The sequence below is a fragment of the Chlamydotis macqueenii genome, chromosome 3 (genome assembly GCF_036417535.1).
Source record: "Chlamydotis macqueenii isolate bChlMac1 chromosome 3, bChlMac1.mat, whole genome shotgun sequence".
NCBI classification, from domain to species: domain Eukaryota; kingdom Metazoa; phylum Chordata; class Aves; order Otidiformes; family Otididae; genus Chlamydotis; species Chlamydotis macqueenii.
The window spans coordinates 95413063-95431473 of NC_141558.1; the positions used below are offsets into that span (position 1 = coordinate 95413063).

Here is an 18411-nt window from a genome sequence, read left to right on the forward strand (position 1 = left end):
CACTGAAATCAATCTAAGCTGGGAGTCTAAAGAGCTATGGACATCTGTGCTCAGGTTTCCATTTAAATGGAAACTCCGACCCCCTCGTTCTGAGCTCCATCTCACTTCATGAGGCCATACCTGTCCCTCCAGCATACAGCGACTGTTCTTGCAAACACAGTGTATAGAAATGCATGACATACTTTTGGAACTTTTACTTTTAGCAGACTGAAATCTCCTTTAATGTTCAGAAATATTTCCAGTTCTTAGAGAGAACCACTAGATGACTGCCAATGAAAGAGTCTCACACGGTTTTGAAAAGCAGACTTTATTTAATAGGCACATCATTGCTTTAATAGCACTGGGCTGCACAGCTCACTTCACCATTCGTAAATGGTTCTGTTTGATTACATTGCATTTCCTCAGTGTCGGTAGGATTCAAGTAAAAAAGTCACTGCTTTTACTTCTCTATCGTTTCTCAAGATGGAAAAAAACAGTACAACAACTAGCACACAGGAGCGTAATACAGACAGAACTGCCTGTAATCCAGTAGAAGCCAAGACAAACTCTAATTTGAGCACTGAACAGTTAAAGCTGCAAGACAACCACACTACATTTGCTCAGATGGGATTTCGCATTATACAGGATAGAGATGAATGTTGCCCACTAATACAAGGGACTGGCTTTCTTATACTGAGAAACAAAGACTGTCCAACACAGACAAGAGTGAGGGTTTTGAAACAAAACAGCTCACATGAAATTATATTCCTTATTATTTCTGATTATAAAAGTTGTACTCCCTCAGCTGTAAAAGTTAAAGGCTTAAAAGAAAAGTACTGCTTACAGAACTCTCAACCTGCAATTTAATCAGCTTTTCAGCTTTCCCCCCCTATATTACAACTCTTTATGACAGGAGAAAACCATCTTTAAGAGACAAAAACAGCATTCTGGATTATTTTCGTAATTAAGTAGTGTACTTGGTTGATATATTTCTTCCCTGAAAAACTGCATTTTAATATTTTATGAAATTCAACCAGTAGAAGCATACAAAATCAGAAATCATTAGAGGAAAATAATACTGCTCTACAAAAGAAAAAAGCATGACTTCTAAGATAGTTTTATGAACATTGTAAAAGAAGCACATATGGCATTGAAACACTTTGAAAATTGAGAAATATTTTGCGAGTTTCTACGTTCTTAGGTTTTACATTCTGTTTTCTAAATAGATATTTCCAAAGTTAATATCTTTTGGGTTTTTTAATGTATTTTCTAGCATTGTATAGGACAGACAGCCTAAAACGAACAATGCAGAAGTCTAGTGTGCCGCACACTTTAATATACACTAGTTACTTTAGTTACTAGCACTTTACACTGACTGTACCTATTGTATTTGTAGAATTCATTTTTAAATCAGCTTACAATGCTTTTCAGAAGCAATTTGGGCAATAAGGTGGGTATTTTTAGTGTCTACTATGAATACGGCCAATTACAGAATCAGAGGTCGCTCTCTCCATACAGTGCTGATGAAAAAGAGGTGTAATCCAGAGCCCCAGGAACAGAACCTGGGCCGGTGTACGGAGGCATTCTCTTGATGCAGTACTGAGCCTGCTCAGGAGGCAGCTCTCGACGTAATTCATCTGCCAGGATATAAGGCTGGGAGGGGGGAAAGGATTGACAAGTTCAGTACGCAGTCTTCAAGGACACAAAATATATTTATTTTCTGTAGCTGTGACTAATAAACTTGGACATCATGCTTATTTTCCTGAGACCAAATACTTTCCTCAGTAAATTCCATCCCTAATGTTGAGTTGAAGGGGACAATCCTACCAGCAAACTGATTAGGGCAAAATCCAGACTCAGTACATGTGACTGTATATGTTAGCTACCAAGCACTGTGCAGCCATGGGTAGGCTGCTGCTGACACAGCTCATCCATGGACAGGTAGTCAGTATCTCTAAAGAGCACTCCTGCCCCTTCCGCAGTGACAGGACAGACACATTTCCAGTTAGGTCCTGTTAGTTTCAAGGTCCTAATATATTTGTAATGAAGGATGTATTTCTGTTCCTAATGGTTTGCATTTGTGATATGGTAACAGACTTGACATTATTTGGAATAGCAACATAATGAAACCCATTTTTTCCTAAGACCTTGCCTTTCATCTTCCACATGAATTCCTACTGAGAACACGTCTGGAATTCAAAATGTGGTCCACAGTAACTGAGATCACAAAATCAATAGAAACAGCCAGAATGAGAAAATCAATAGAGGGAGCTTGGGCAAACAGACCTGTACTGCTGTGATCTCTCCTTTCTCCATAGCACAGGATTGGTTTCCTGGCAGTACTGTTTATGGCCCTGACTCCTCCAGAAGCTCTTGTGTTGCCATTATCCTCCCTTTCGTCTTCATACACCACTCACTCACCAGTGGATCTGGCTGTGGGGAGGAAAGTATGCCAAATACTGGAGCTTCCTCCACATACCCAGTAACTAGAGGGGGACGACTCCTCCTGCTCCTCCTAGGGTAGGAGTACAGCACCTTGTATCTCCCTGTTGAATGAGCTGTCTAGTCACAGCGTGGCTCACAATTAGGTACAGTCTTGTGCAACTGACCCAGGCTATGTTCCAGAGGGCCAAACTCTGCATTGAGACATCCAGACCACAGCATGAAAGGCAGAATAAATTCCTCTCTAATCAAGACTGTTGTGTGGAAATAACCTGATGTACGATATATCTATTGTACAGACAAGTCTTGCCTAAGATGTCTAATTTTATCTCGGCTCTTTGTGATACGAGGGTATACAGAACAAGCCCTAAATTCTGCACCCAATTCAGCTAAGAGTCTTGGTTCTTCAGCTAAGAAGAAGAAAAGGCAAGTGCTTTCTCTGAAGTCTTACAAACTGAAAACAAAGCTTCACTATTACTAAAAGGCTTGTAGAAGACTTTCAACAAAGGTCTAAATAGGAGAGCTCTCGAATCCTTACAGCCAGCAGCATGATGACTGACCTTATCTGAAGCCAGGATTCTGAAGGAAGCTATCACTTGCTCAGCCGTGTCTGTGTCTGCCGTTTCTCTGGTCATGAAGTCAATGAAGGACTGGAAGGTGACGGTTCCTTGTCCATTGGGGTCAACCAGAGACATGATTCGGGCAAACTCAGCTTCACCCTTTCACAGAATCCAAAACAAAAAAAAAAAGGTCACCGTAATATCAATCACCAACAGCCTGCGTCTCTCATGAACCAGTAAGGACCAGTGGTTACAAAGTCTTTAAAGCATCTTCCTGACTTAGGAACATAAATGTCAGAGTCAAGGAAATCTGGGATCTTAAATGCCCACCCCTCTTTTGCAAAAAGGACTCGGTGCTTTTGAAAAATGTATTCTTTGTCCTAAATACGTAGTATGTACCTACTTTCTGCAACTTCTCCCTCCTCCCACCCTCCCTCAATGCCTGTTTAACCTGTTTTAACTTAACACTTCATTTTCCACTCCATCCTAAAACCACTGAAATTTAGGTTCCACACAGGGAGGTGAAACACAAGCCCAAGAAGCAGTGCACTTGCAGACCCACTGAACTAAGAAGTAAGGGAAACAATAGGACAGTTCAGCTAAGGCTAATCCTTTTTCCCACTAAAAAGGGTGAATTTGGGGGGATTTTTTTAGAATAAATAATTGAAGTAAAGTAAATGCAACTCCCAAAGCTAGTTTCTGAGAATTAAGCAGCATCAAACTCATTCTCCCTCATGCAGATAAAAAAGGTGAAGGAAAAAAAAAAAGTCATTTAATAACTGTTAATTTCAACATTTAAAGTTTCCTTAATTCAAAGAGCAATGCAGTAGAATGGAATATAGTTTTCAAATGTCTAGTTTTACTTTTAACTTCCTTTTTAAGTGTTTGAAAATAGAGATAAAGCAAAGAAACAAGGAACTAGTATCTCTAGTGTAAGTTGTATTGTTAGTATTTTGTCAATTTAAATAAGCTTTAGTGTTGCTGTGGTTAATCTTATAAGCTGTAAGCAGAATTGGTTGCCATTGTTTCTTAAAATTCATACCAAATCATAACCCATTGAAATTAAGCAAGCTCTGAAATCATCGTGGTCCATCAATCCATTCTTCCTCTATTGACCAAAACAACGTAAGGAGTATAGAAGGGAAGGTTTGAAGAATCCAAGGTAATTTCCAGTGAGATGACAAGTTTAGACCAGTGGCATATTGGATCCAGCGTATGAACAGTATTCATTGATATTGCCCAAGCAGGTCACCAGAATCATCAGTTTTAAAGGAGGAAGAAGTAACTAACATATTACACATAGGAAACAGACAATTTCACCACAAGAAGTAACATCAGGGAAGGTCAGGGGGGAGATAAGGGAGAAGAAGGGGTAGATGAGACAAGAATACAGGGAACACAACCAGAGAAGACAAAAACAAGGGCAAGGAGAAAAGTTTGTTACTAAACTAGTCAAACTCAGGAGATGCTCGAGCTGCCTCCCTGATAAGAAATATCTTTGAAAGGTTCTGCATGAGATGCTGTAGCCACTAAAAGTATAGTTAAAACAGTCTGAAAATAGCTTATCAGTGACTATTTCAACTACTTCACTCCAAGGCTGAGGTTGGTACACTATAAGAGCTGCTGACATATGGGAAATAAGTACAGGGATTTTCCTTCAGACTGCAGGCTGTCAGGACCTGGACTACAGCAGAGAGGTGTGCAGACTGGCTTAATGGATGAGACTTGCAAAACTTAGAAGGAGGTCAGTTGAAGACCTTGTATAAAAAGAGGTTGCTAATTTTCCAGGCAATAACCTATCTGTGGCATTCCTGGCTTAGGGCTGAGTAAACATTAAATAGCATGATGGTAAGAAGGTAAATAAACATTTCCTTTGTGTTGTGATACAATGGAGCAGTTTGGAGATAATTGTGTTATCCTAAATCAGGAGAGTGCTGTAGAGAGCTTGGGTTGAGTCCAAGGAAAGGAAAATCAGCAAAAGTCTGAGTGCAAGAAGCATAGGAGGTCCCCACAGTTATCTAGTAGAGTCTAAATAAAACATCTCAAACCAAGTAAAAGAAACAACCTGAAAAATAATTGAAAAACGCATAGAAAAGTACAGCTCCAAGTGATGCTGACAGTCCATCTAATTTAGTTGTCTTCCCAGAGGCAAGATCCTTTCAAAGCATTATGGCTAAAGCATTGGAGTTTAAATCCACAGTCTCTTAGGCTATTATTCTATTGCCTATCTGAAAACAGAACAGTATCAGTTTCCTCTACCTGCAGGTCATTTCCAACCTGTCCTAGACTGATGAGGCAGGCTTTAAATTCATCAGAATGTAGATTGCCAGATTCATCCTAGCATCCCATCACAGGTCATGCATTTGGGAAGGTAAAAGGAAAGAAAGGAAAATCATGGATCAGGTTAGTTGGTTAGTAAAGAACATTCTACTCTTCTATTAATAACCATGTTTTTACAGAACTTCATGGAAACATAATGTCAATATACTGAAAAAAAAATACCTAAAAAGTGTCCAACTTCTGCAGTTTCATGCTTCAGTTTTTTTTGTAGTGGAGGAGGGTCCTTACTTCAACTACAGACTTGTAACTGTGCTTCCTCTACAGGTGCTTTTTTAACATTTTTGCTGATAAGACAGTTTTTATTCTACTGAAATGCCATTTGCTTCCTTCATTTTCTATTGTCATACAGTGTATGTGAGATGTAGAAAAAGATCACTGAACCTGGGCAAAACATTTTTTCCCCAACTCAATTACTGTTACTTCTCTCTTGACCTGGTAATATTGCTTAACTGCATATGCATATCTCAAAAGAGAGTAAAAGTACAAACCAGTTGATTTCTTGTCTAGAAACAAAATAAATTTATACCTGACATCATAACTTATTTTCACTCATCTGTCTTCTTTAATAATCTATACAGTAAGGTTTTGCTTTGAAAACTGAATTTAAAAATCCCCATTGAATTTCAGGTTAAACATCTCCTAGTAACACCATATCCAACTGGATCATTGTTTTGAACCAATATTTTTTCCGTTTTGCAGGTCAAGAAATTCATACTAACTTCTTAAAAACAGACTGGCTTCCTGTCAGATTGACTTAACATGTATACAGTTAAAGAGGTGTTCCAAGATGAAAAATTATTACCCGTATTGATTTTACAGACTGACAGTTTGGAGAAGATCCAAGGTTTTCTGTCTGCTACATATTTGCCTGCTGGATGAATAATTTATTTTTGAAAGTTTCTATGTTGTTATGCATAACTAAAATTTTAGGAATTTTAACAAATGCACTGGAGTTTTTTAATATACTAATAGGATAAACTGGTGCTTATTAAGTTCATAACACCACGCATTTTTTACATATCATGCTGTTATTATATTGACTCCCTCTGCATCAACCTCCACCAGCTCCATAAAGGGAAGATGAAAAATAACAGTGGGAAGTCAATGACTTGCAAAGCTGCAAATCTGGAGCAGCATTTAGTGAAAAGCCATAATCACAGTGAAGTTTTGTTCCTTTAATGTCTCTATTTTATAGGACAGTTCTTGCTATAAAGCATTAATAATGGTTTATTTCATCATTCTGAAAATGTTAATGTAGGCTGGCTTGAAACTCTCCAAAATCATCCTGGAGACAGGCTACGGCATGTCACACCAGGAGTAATGAGGTAAATGAGTCAGCTCATTTTACCTTATTTCTAAAGCTGAATATATTACTGTGTGACTGCAAACAAAATTATATTAAAATGGCCACTAAGAGCCAAATTATGTCCCTCCTCCTCCTCTACTAGGTGTTGGTAGAGGACTATTAGCTATGTGACTACACCAGGGGGTTGGGTGGTCAGTATGCGCAGGAGCTCCCTAACCACCACACATGGCACCATAGTTGTGCAACAGGTAGGAAAGGGCAGACAGGAGAGAGAGGGAGGGCAGCACGTCCACCAGGAAACCATTTTCTTTAGGAGAGGAGCGCAGTGGTTGTGCTGGAGCTCACAACCATCATCTGGTTAAGTGGGACTCCCCACTGAGGGCTCAAGTAGTTGTGCCATGGTGCTATAGCAGGTTCTCACATTCTCATAGTGAATTTTTTTTAATTTGCATCACATATGGTCTAAAAAGGCATCTTTGCCTTTGCAGTATACCAGAGTTTCATGGGACACAATGTTTTTTTGCAGTTAATGCATGGATCAAGCCCATGCAAGGGCCTGCTCATTGGGAAATGGTTCTTTGTATTTATTTGTACTGTTTGCAGTCCAACATTAAGCACGGAAATCAGTGTTTTAAAGCATATAAATAACTTTGCCTTGTTCATCTTTTCCTGCCAATACAAAGTAAAATACTGAAATCCCCCTCCACATTTCATTATTAGTCCCCAGAAATCTTTTGCTTCCCCTTTGTGATTTATATGTGGCCTTATAAAACAAATGAGCCTCTGAGTCAAAGTAATACTTACTTAAATACATCCTTCAGTTTTCTGAATGCTAATTGACCTGATCATGTGGTTCCTTTAATAGGGAGCTGTTGTTTTTCTGTTAGTAAAATATAGGGTGGCATGATACTATTGTTCTGCATGCGGAGCTCCTACTTAAAATCTGTAGTTTGCACAAAAATCAATAGTAGAATATGTTAACAGCCATTAGGATATTACATGCAGAGCAACTGCAAGGTATTTTATCACATACTTTGCAATCTTATTTAGAATTTACTAAATATACTGAATCTGAAAAAGGAAACTCTGCATAAAAAGACTTCAAAACCAGTGACTGACAACATATCTGTGTTGGTGTCCCAGTTTGTCTGCATACCATAGTTCGGCTATGCACCATTTTGAATACTGCTAAACTGCTTCTGTGATTCAGACACTGTGTCCCACTTTCTGGTTTTTTTTCTCTATACAGTCACATTAAGGAAGGAAATATTCCAGTGTTGCTAAAGATTTATATTTATACCTACAACTAGTCTGTGCCTTCAGTCACAGCCTCCAGCAAGGAGCAGGAATAACCTCTGGGGTACCAGCGTGCCTACATGCCCCGTTGGAAACAGAAGAGCCTAGAGGAGCTGCCCCCGTGCCCCAAGGCAGATAGCGTATTTACCACTTGCCTTGAACAAGGATGACTTCTAACGCTTTGTGTGCTAGCACATCTCTGCTGGTGGATGCATCGAAAGAAATACAGCTCTTCCTGCCCTTGTAATGCTTAAATGCATGGTGCCCGCTTAGTGCAGTTTGAGAATCAGAGGCATGTGGCCCCCTCAAAAAACCTTGTAAAATACCGAATAGTTTTCTTTCAAATATTCAAGATGCAGAAGCTATTTAAAACAATTCGCCCAATTATTTAGCACTCTTTCAAAGGACTACCAACTGCAGAATTAAGCCCCATAATGGATTATATAAGATTTTTATTTTTCCATATATGCTTCCTGGGGAAGAAGACAGGGGTTCCTTCCTCAGAGTTATAACCAAAGGAAGTTGTTTCTAGAAGCACTCTATAAAAATTTGTTAGGTTTATGTGTACCAACATACATTTTTTAAAACTGAGATGGGAGCTACTCTGCATATTAGTACTTTGCTGACATCCTCAACACAAACATTAAGACATGTCTTAAATTAGAGAAATGCCACAGAAGTCAGAGCTATAACATGCATAAATTATTCTGTTGTGCTTAGGTATTTAAAGCCTACTTGTCAGGGACAGTATTAATTTTTGGGATCTTTTCTGGCTGTTCATTATTGTGAATTGCAATCCAGTTCTTTCAGTGTATTTTTAAACTATGTCAGGCATTCAGAAATGATGCTAAGCACAACAAAATTATTACATATACTGCTAATTTCGTCTGACATGGAGAACTCAGTATTCTTCATGTTAGTGCTTCTGTTCAGATGATCCAGTTTCATCTTCATTTCTATTTAAGGTAATCAAGACCATAAAAGAATCCATTACTGCCCTCTCTGTCTAAATTCCAAGTTTAGAATCTTCATTATTTTACGTACCCTGAAGTAACTCTTAAGAACCCTGGGTTTCCTTTATTCAGCCACACTAAATATTAAAGTGTGCAAGGACACAGGAAGGATACAAAAATAAGAAACAAACCTGTCTTTCTCAAACATTTTGTTCAATGTCTCCTTCTATCTAGCCTGTGTAGATTGAGTCACATCTGCCCATTAAATTACAGTGTAATTTAATCAGTATTAGCTTCTCTTTTATCAGTGTTTCTACTATCTGTCCCCTGCAGAAAGCCTGGCTTGACAGCTGAATGGTTTTAGATCTTACTTGCTTCCTTTCTTCAACTTGCATTATGCTGCTAAGAACATAATTGCTGCACTGTGTCAGTAAAAAATACTCCTAGGCCGATTTCCCATGTCTGGTGCTAAGGGAAGGAGTATACTAAAAGGGGCTTATGCAAAATGGTTCTTCCCTTAACATGATCCTTCCAGACCTTTGGTTTTTTAAGGCTTTTGGATTATAGCTGTCATGGGGGAAGATAAGGTCTGCAGCTAAACTTGCAGTCCAGGCCCAGATTGTTGAGGCCATAGAAAGTGAGGAAGCATCATCTACCTCCTTCCGCTTCTGATCCAGCCACTCAGGCTTCCAGCAACGGAAGCAAGGGCAGAAGGGACGCTGCCTGAAGCCGTGACTCATTATGGCCTGGAGAAAGGAGAAAGCCAGGGATAGGCAAGGATCTAGGAGCTGGGAAGCACTTCTGTGTTGCAGATTATTGTCATAGCCCATCTTCAACCTGCCTGCAGCTATGTGACACGAGCGCCCCCTTCCAGGCCACACAGCCTTTTCCAAGGCCTTGCTCTACTGTACCCTTTGGTATCTCCAAGTCTTACTGTATCTGCAGAGCCTAAAGATCCATAACTATAGAGCTGGCTGGTGTAGGAGTTAGATTCTCCCTTCAAGACCTTCTGAGGCACCAGGAGATGCCTGTAATATCTCCTCAGTCACTGAACCAGCCTTGCCATGAGCATGGCAGAGAAGTCCTCTACGAACTACAAAGATACAGGGATGCTAGAAATGGCCATCTAGTGTAAGATATATTAGGATTCAGTCACCTTGCTTTCTTATCTTTAGGGACTTGTCAAATCTTTATTCAAAGTCCCTGGTTTCTCTTAATAGGGTCTTTCAAATACTGGTGTTGAATTTATCCAGGCCTGGTACTCTGTCTGCTTTTAATAGCTCTAATTGCTCAGTTATCTGCTCCAGTGCATTGGGAAAGCCATTTAGTACACTACTTCCTTCCACCTCAAGAAATTTATCTCTGCTTTTGTGATGTTATCTTCTGCTTCCTTAGAAAATACAAAAAGAAATTATGCTGCACTAGAATCACATTAAGATTTTCCATGAAATCTGTTCCCGGTTCCTGTGCAGGTAACCTTTTCCATGCTTGTGTGTTACTTCAAAAAGCAGAGGTTTGGCAATTTTGCTTTTCTTTCTAAACAATTAAAGATATTCTAAAGAATATTTTGCAAACTATGACTGTCAGCATCCAATACACAGTAAGTTTAACTCCAGGTATAGGTAACCATTTTAGGTACAGCTGGACAAACAGGATGTCAGTGCAAAGAAAGTGGCATTTTGCTATAGCCTGACATGGTTTAAAGGAGCTGACCCATGTGATAACAGAACAGAAGTCAGGTGTTAAGCACAGTCTGCTACCTACAGGAATCTGTACTGGGAAAAAGACAATAGTCTGGTGCTGCAATATAGTAATCTTTTTTCAGTATTTGAAATGCAAACTTGGTTTTGAAGGTGAGTTCATGTGGGCACACAGCCAACAGAGGAAACTCATGTACAGATGGTTCTCCAGCTGGGAAAGTGAGATCCCTGTCTGCATGTATTTTGCTATTGTGCCTATTAATAGCTATCTTCTTAACTCTCTATCCATGAATACTACATAACTCGCAGAAAGAGTGAGTTAAGTTTCTTCACAATATTGTTTTGATTCCTACTTTTTTATTCATCCGTTATTAGATTACTGAAAAAACCAGCCTCTTATTTCCCACATACAGCCAGAAAAATAAAGGATTTTCCTTAACAGCCATCAGTGCCCCAACTATATTCCCTACAAATCTATTTCTAGGAGGACAAGTTGTGAGTCAAAGGGAAAAAAAAAAACCTGTAATCCAGATTACAGCTAAATTTAATGAGATGGAAGCTGCTGGCAAGTGCATAGAACATGCTGCACTGCCTTAAAATACAGGGGCACATTGTTTTCCAAACAACAGATTTATCCAATTCTGCTTGTTATTTGAACAAATACTCAATCATATTAGCAGAACTACAATTTTGCATTACATTTAAAGAGTATAAATTAATCTTTAATATACCTGTACAATGCTATGATTTCATAAGGCTAGAAATTCCTTGTTAACTGATCTTTTTTGCTGTTTTAAAAAGAGCACACTGCTACTGCATTTGCAGTTTTTTAAAAAGCTTGCATTTGGAATGGAAAGAAATTTGCTTTTAGGAACAATAAATATTGCTAGTTTTAAAAAAAGCAAGAGTACTGTACCCTGTCAAAATGATTGAATGATGCTCTGAAGTCATTCATTTGTTCCTGGGTGATACCCTTGGCATCTCGTGTGAGGATCTGAGTCTCAACCTCATTGATAGTTCGAGCAATGGTGGTAAGCAGGAGCTCCCATCCAACACGGATGTGCTATGAGAGAGAAAATACTGATTTATTAAAGAATCAAATATATTCTTCTAAGTGTAAAAAAAAGTACAGTAAGCAAAAAATCAGCTCTAAATATTTATGTGATACTTTTTCCACACCACTAACTCTATATTATGACCAAGGATCATTAAAAATAAAATGGTCTTCAGAAAAATATGGAACTGGTTTCTAAATGGGTACTTCTTCACTGAAAATAAAAATAAGTGAAAATAAAACAAATCCTATGAGATTATCAGAAAGTTTGCCAAATTCCATCTTCTGTTGCAGTCTCTTCAGATCAGGGAAGGTAGTTCTATGGCAGAAGCAGGCAGAATAACAAGTACAAAAGGGAGTAAATAGCTACCTCCATAGTATAGTTGGTGTGCTTGTTGTCAAACACCAGGGCTTCTTGTATAAGCTGATGATCTCCTTCCAGTTTGTCAATGTTGTGTTTATAATTAATGATATTATGCTCATATTGCTTCAGCTGATTCATCTGGTCCTCCAAAGGCCCTGTCATTTCAATAGAGCTGCGGGCAATTTCCTGTCAAAAGAAACAAAGACACACCCTCAGCCCTGCAAAATTTAAGCTTCAAATTTGCTCATTTGAGCAAATACACATAAATATGTAATATTTTCATACTAAGAAGCAGTAGTAATAAAACCTTCATACAGTCGAGACTATACATTTTACTGTAGAAAATACATTTCAAAAGAAATGTGGCACTTTTATTTCTGGAATCAGTATTGAGATCCCAGTGATTCTGGTATCTTTCATTTACAGATAACAGAAGCTAAATAGCAATTGTTTAATGATTGATTTTTCAAGCTACATAGAATCATAGAATGGTTAGGGTTGGAAGGGACCTTCAAGGGTCATCTAGTCCAACCTCCCTGCAAGGAGCAGGGACATCCCCGACTAGATCAGGTTGCTTGGAGCCTCATCCAACCTGGCCTTGAACATCTCCTGCTCACCATCAAGATACCACTTTGATAAGCTTCCACAGTTTTAAAAATCATCTTAACAAGTGCTAAATAGTTCAGGATCAAACAGCTGGTGAACTATCACAGAAATCGCTGTTGTCCTGTATATAAAGCAGAGATAAAAAACTATAAAACACTTTGTTCATCAGCTTCTGTGTGAGGGTCTGACACTTACCTCCATCTTGGTCTGGATCCATGGCCCAATGACATTGGCCTGAGCAGCAAACTGGCGACGCAGGCGCTCGTTGGCATGCTGGCGGGCTAGTTCCTCCTGCAAGGATTGATCCCTCTGAGGCACCAGCTGCTTCACCTGTTACAGTGGGAAAGCACTAAGTGTGAGTAAGAACAATTGAATAGTTTAAAAACAAATGGAACAAGTACGTCTACAGTTACTAATTTTTCTTACTGGTCTGAAGGTTGATACCAGAAGAACAAGCGAGAAACATTATAATTATTTTATTTACTAATTCTGTGCTAACATAAGAAATAGCTAACGTGGTCTTGGGCAGCCTGATGTGAAGAGAGAAGAAATTCTTACCTCTGACTGGATTAAATTATTTAACTTGAGCTGTTATTAGAGTACTTTGTTTGTTTTTCTTTTGAAACACAGGTGATTTTTCAATCTCTAAGTAATTGTTCTAAGAACAGTCAGTGCAAAACATTTTATTGGAGCACAGCTATTATGATAGGATAACATGAGACACATTCTGTCCATCATGTATATCTGAAGGTCTCCAATATATTGCAATTGCTTGTTTTGGCTTACCCCTGTGGATTGCCCTAGCAGATTCTGAATTTAGTCCTTATTGCTTGGTTTTTATAACTCATTTAGAGTGTGTTCTTATCCATGTAAGTTTATGTATTTGGTAAATTCATACATTCTACACAATCATTTACCTCCAGCATATTATCTGGCTTGGTTCCTAATGAAATACAGTTTGTGTGATTGCTCTAGGAGCCTCTCTTTAATCCCTTCCCAGTATTTTTTTAAGGTAATTACCAGTTTTAATCTAATTGGACAGAACTTTAACAGTCCCAAAGATGCTAATATTTTACAACATTTATGAAAAGCAGCAGTTGGGTAGAAGAGACAAACAAACTACAGATTATACTGAGATGAAGAACACAATAATTTTCTGTTCTTTTGACGGCACCTCCTGGCCTGTCTGCTGGCCAGCCAGTAGCTCTGCACTAGCCCCAACAACATGCTTCTCTTGCTCTGTCAAAAAGCCAAAAAGGACATAGGTAATACTGAGTGATGGGAGCAAGGGATATTGTGAAGCAAGCCTAGTAAACATAAGGGAGAGTGTAAGAATCTGTATAAAGTTCATTCTGGCATCTGATGATCTAGACTAATTTACAGATTTATTGTAAACCTCTCTGAATGTTCTCCATACTCTTAAACTATAATACTATGTTATAATGCCCTTTATGTATTTAGCATACATTACCTTTTCCCACTTGCTACGAATCTCTTCGACAGTAACAGTGCTGTAAGGATTGCTTGCGCTTATTCTCATGCTGTAACTCTGAATAACTTTTTCAACTTCATTCTGGATTGACAGTATGGCCTGTCTTTCACCATCTGCCTCTGGCAAAGTAGCTTTAAATTGATCATGTGCAGAGATTAAACTCTAAAATCAGAAACAGAGAGGGAAAGCATGAAAACTTTAATGTTCCTTCCAACATCTAGAAGATCTACTGTAAATAAGCACAGCTCATCTCTCAGCCTTCCAAACACCCTGGCTACATGTATCCGGAGAGACAGGAAATAATACATGTAGATACATTCATTAAACAGGCCTCACTGAGTCTATCAGGAGCATTGCGTCTTCCATGATCACTGCAATATGTTTTCATACCAATGAAGAACCCTGTCTATAATAGAGCAGACATTGTGTATCACAAAGAAAGTGTCAAGACAGAATATGGGGTTTTTCTTACACGTCCTACTCTCCAAGACGGAAAAGGTTCCTTTCTTGTCTTCCCTATGACTGTAAGCAAAAAAATAGATAACAATTTACCTGAATTTCCTCTATGCTATGAACAATAAACATGTCCTGTAGGTCTTCCATAGCACCTTCCATCCAGTTGTTGAAAGGAGCAGCTCTTTTGGCAAACTCCAGGTGAAGCTGATCAATTGTTTCGAGCAATTTCTCTGTTCTCTGTAAAGGATGGGAAAGGTACATTCCTTTGTTACTAGGGCAAGCCCGAACTCCACACGTGTACCCACCCATGCACCAAGTCATGCCACATCTTTTCAAAAGCAAGTGTTGACTGATTTCACTACCTGCTTTAAGGATTCTCACTTAAAGCAATAGGACTAACTGCAGTAAAGATACTGTCATATCTAACAATGTTAAAAGGGGTGTATGCTTTTGAAGACATAACAGGTGAAATTACTGTTTCAGTACTGATATTTTAAGTATTCGTTATTGTAATCTATCTGCAAATCAATTAAAATCTGCTACTTTTGCTTTAGTAATTTCTTGTAAGTATAAAAAGGAAGAGTTAGACATACGTTTTCCACCTTGGCATGCAGGTGTGTGGCTTCCTCTTTTCTTAAAGAACAAGGTTTTGGAAAGTAGCTGAGTGCTTTGGAATACTCACTACCAAAAAATTAACCCCGTGCTGGCCATTTTCCTGTACCTCACCTAATTAAGCTCAGACAAGTATGAAAAGGTAATAGCCTAATGGCTTTTGTTATCCTTGCTGGACATCAAATTTCCAAAGAGTGGTGCTATAAACCGCATGCCATTTGTTACTGCTTTAGAACTGTCCTTGGCAGCTGAGCACTGGCAAGTCTGCTCTGAGCAATTCAATCTGTTTGCAAATGAAACCACACCAAAATGAAATGGAGATCTGAGGAAAGGGCTTATCGCTATTCGGATTCCGAAGTGGATGCTCAGTGGCACTGTTTCCAGATCTGAAACAAATGATTCATTCCCCACTCCCTGCCTCAGCTGAGCTGCTGATCATTGTTATATGGTTTACCTCCAGTGCTTCTCTCCTCTTCTGAGTAAGTGTTCCCAGGCTGTCCCATTGGTCACATATCTTTTGGCATCTATCATTGACACTTGCAGCATCATGGTAGTCCAGTTCACTAAGAAAGAGTGAAGACAAAGATCTGTGTGACTTTCTGAAACACAGGAGCAGTTCAATTGTTCACACTCTTCCACTGGCCCTCAGTAATTCTTCCCCTCTTTTTTGCAATATTTCTCTTCCAGGTAAGCAAATATTGCAGTATAGACGTGTGTGATCTAGACATTCAGCATTTCAGGAACCACAGCACAGGAACAGGATCAACCTCTTCTGTTGTGAGAAAAATCAAGTATCCATCTGTGACATCCAGGTGTTAAAGAGAATTAAGGTGTCTAACCATCTTTGTCTCAGCTATTCCTGCAGCACAAGCAATTTGATCTCCTGAAGACCACAAGGCTTCAGTCTGGGGCTTTATCAGGTTTCTGAAGATTGGAACAGTTTTAAGTTAATTTACCTGAAATATAAGGTTTGTTTTAAATAATCCTATGATCCTTTCCAACCTACTATTCTCTGAAATTATTTAACTGAGAAACAAACCACAGGTTGCATTCAAAGCATAATCTCTCTCTTACAGACCCAGCAATACTAATAGCAGCTGCCCAGATCTGGTGCACAGCAAACAATTTTCATCTTCTGCTCCAGGAACTCCTCACAGAGCTGCACTCTAGAGCTGTCTGGTTCTGGAGAACAGGAACCTCCAGACCCTCATATGCCACCAGCATGAATCAGTGCACCCACAAAGGAGGTAGCAGTTAGCATTGCTTTTTCACCTGCTTAATAGGCTTATATTATCCTGACAGAGAGTAATTTACTATTCTGCCTAAGACTGGGATAATTTTTTAAGGCTCTGTCCTGAGATTCTGCACTGAGTCTGTCTCAAACTGGATTTTTTATCTCAGTGGCAGATAATCCCCTTGGTTCTGCTGCAGCCATCATGACTATAAAATACATGTGTTTGGCACTTTGGAAGCTCACTTTTATTGGTGTATCATCATCCACTGAATTTAGCTCTTGGCTGCTTCCTGAGGACACTTTGCCCAGTACTAAACATTGCAGAGATTGTGATTATGTGACAGCATGGCAAGATTTACTTTAAGGCTTGAACAAGACATTAAATGCAGATAGAATTTGTTCCCTTCTTTTGACCATTCTTCTCTAGGCAATTGGCAAGAGGAACGTACAGATCACTTTGTCAGTAACTTAGAGAATCACAGAGGACAAAATGAGAACAGAGGTAGCTTTCCTCTGTGAAGCTACACTGTAGGCCAGGGGCAGTGTTCCAGGCTCACTCAGAGCGATTTGTTTCAGGATAAAGTTGAGAACGATTCTGTTTAAAAGATGCTTCAGATGTGCTGCAATAATGGACTGTTGAAAAGTGAAGAATGGTAAAACAAGTAAAAATAAAATGCCATAACAATTTTTTTTTTAAATAACAAAAGCAACCCAAAATTCTGAAAGTAGAACTGCTAGATGTAAGGAGAAAGCTGACAGCAAGTCATACTATACAAGGGCTCCTTAACTCAGAAACTTGCTTCCTCCTTGAGAGTAAGCCTTTTCCTTAGTCTTCAAGGGATGCCAGAAAAGCCATCTATCTGTTAAGAAAATTTAAGTCAGAAGCATGGAGTTTTGGATGAAACAGACTGAGATATATTTTGCTGCTATGAGCATTTGGGTGGAAGTTGTTTTTTTTCATTAAAGCATATTGATATTAGATGATGTTCCTGTGTGAGCTGTGAGCTCACTAAGTGGATGGGATATGGAGATTTGTATTCTGGTCCCTTTTTGCATACCAAATCTAATATACCAGAATATGGACGGGGTATTTTTCCAGATAGTCCAGGACACATGCCTGGGAGCACTGCAAATTTTATTTTTGCTTCAATGGATCACTTATCTCCTTTTGTTGATTAGGATAAGGGCAGGTGATCTTCCATGAAAGTGAGGGACTGATATACCAGCTCTGGTCAAAGTCCTGGAAGGTAATGTGCAACGTTCCTCCACCAGCTCTGCCAGGGAGGTTCAGTCATTCCCCATAAGATCTCTGCTATCCTATTTCTTCCAGGGATATGTGCTGTGGACAAATAGGTAGGAGAATAATATTATCAAAACAACTTTCAAAAAGGGCACTCGTGGGTCAAAAATCATAAGTTAGATTACCAGGTGGCATTAAACGGTGTAGCTCCACTGCCTTTCTGGGCCTGCTGTAGTTTACTTCAAGTAAGTGTGTTATGTATGTCAAAGAACATTTTTCTGCTCAAACCAGGAGCAGAGGAAGAAATAAAAACTCATAGGAGATTAATTACTTGGAAATAAAACACAGGTTTACATTCTTTGTCCTATTAATTTTTGTCTCTCTCTCTCAACATTGAAGCTGTGAAGAGACTGAAGAGATTTCACATTTTGTAAAAAGAAGTTTTCCTTATCATGCATACACAATTTACTGCTGCACATGTGTTACAGATCTTCTAAGGGAACAGCCATTTCTATTCCTTTGGTTATTTGAAATCTACAGCCTTTGCAATTTAAAAATCATTAAGCTATTCCTATTGATCTTGCAAGTTAATTCAATCTTATCTGTAAAGAATTAAAAAATCAGTCAAATTTTGTCATGATCCAGAGAAGCACTTAAGTATGAGCTCATTTTAGAAATAGCGATAGTGTCACAAAAATAACTTGCTGAGCAACATGCTTTAGCACTGCTTCAGAAACAGGCTCAGGTTAATCATGCACGTAAGCACAATTTGAGCCC

General features: G+C 38.9%; 1 protein-coding gene across 1 annotated transcript in view; it reads right to left on the reverse strand.

Annotated features, from left to right (window-relative positions):
• Nucleotides 1-289: 289 nt before the first annotated feature.
• Nucleotides 290-18411, reverse strand: part of ACTN2 (actinin alpha 2) — a 71764-nt gene continuing 53642 nt past the window's right edge. Inside the window, exons 13-21 of the mRNA XM_086743276.1 lie at nucleotides 15615-15723; nucleotides 14645-14785; nucleotides 14072-14254; nucleotides 12796-12930; nucleotides 12001-12180; nucleotides 11493-11639; nucleotides 4024-4089; nucleotides 2982-3140; nucleotides 290-1632 (exon numbers count right to left, since the gene is read on the reverse strand). Coding sequence (XP_086599402.1) covers nucleotides 1474-1632; nucleotides 2982-3140; nucleotides 4024-4089; nucleotides 11493-11639; nucleotides 12001-12180; nucleotides 12796-12930; nucleotides 14072-14254; nucleotides 14645-14785; nucleotides 15615-15723 — 1279 coding nt within the window. The 3' untranslated portion in view covers nucleotides 290-1473. The remainder of the gene's footprint in view (nucleotides 1633-2981; nucleotides 3141-4023; nucleotides 4090-11492; nucleotides 11640-12000; nucleotides 12181-12795; nucleotides 12931-14071; nucleotides 14255-14644; nucleotides 14786-15614; nucleotides 15724-18411) is intronic.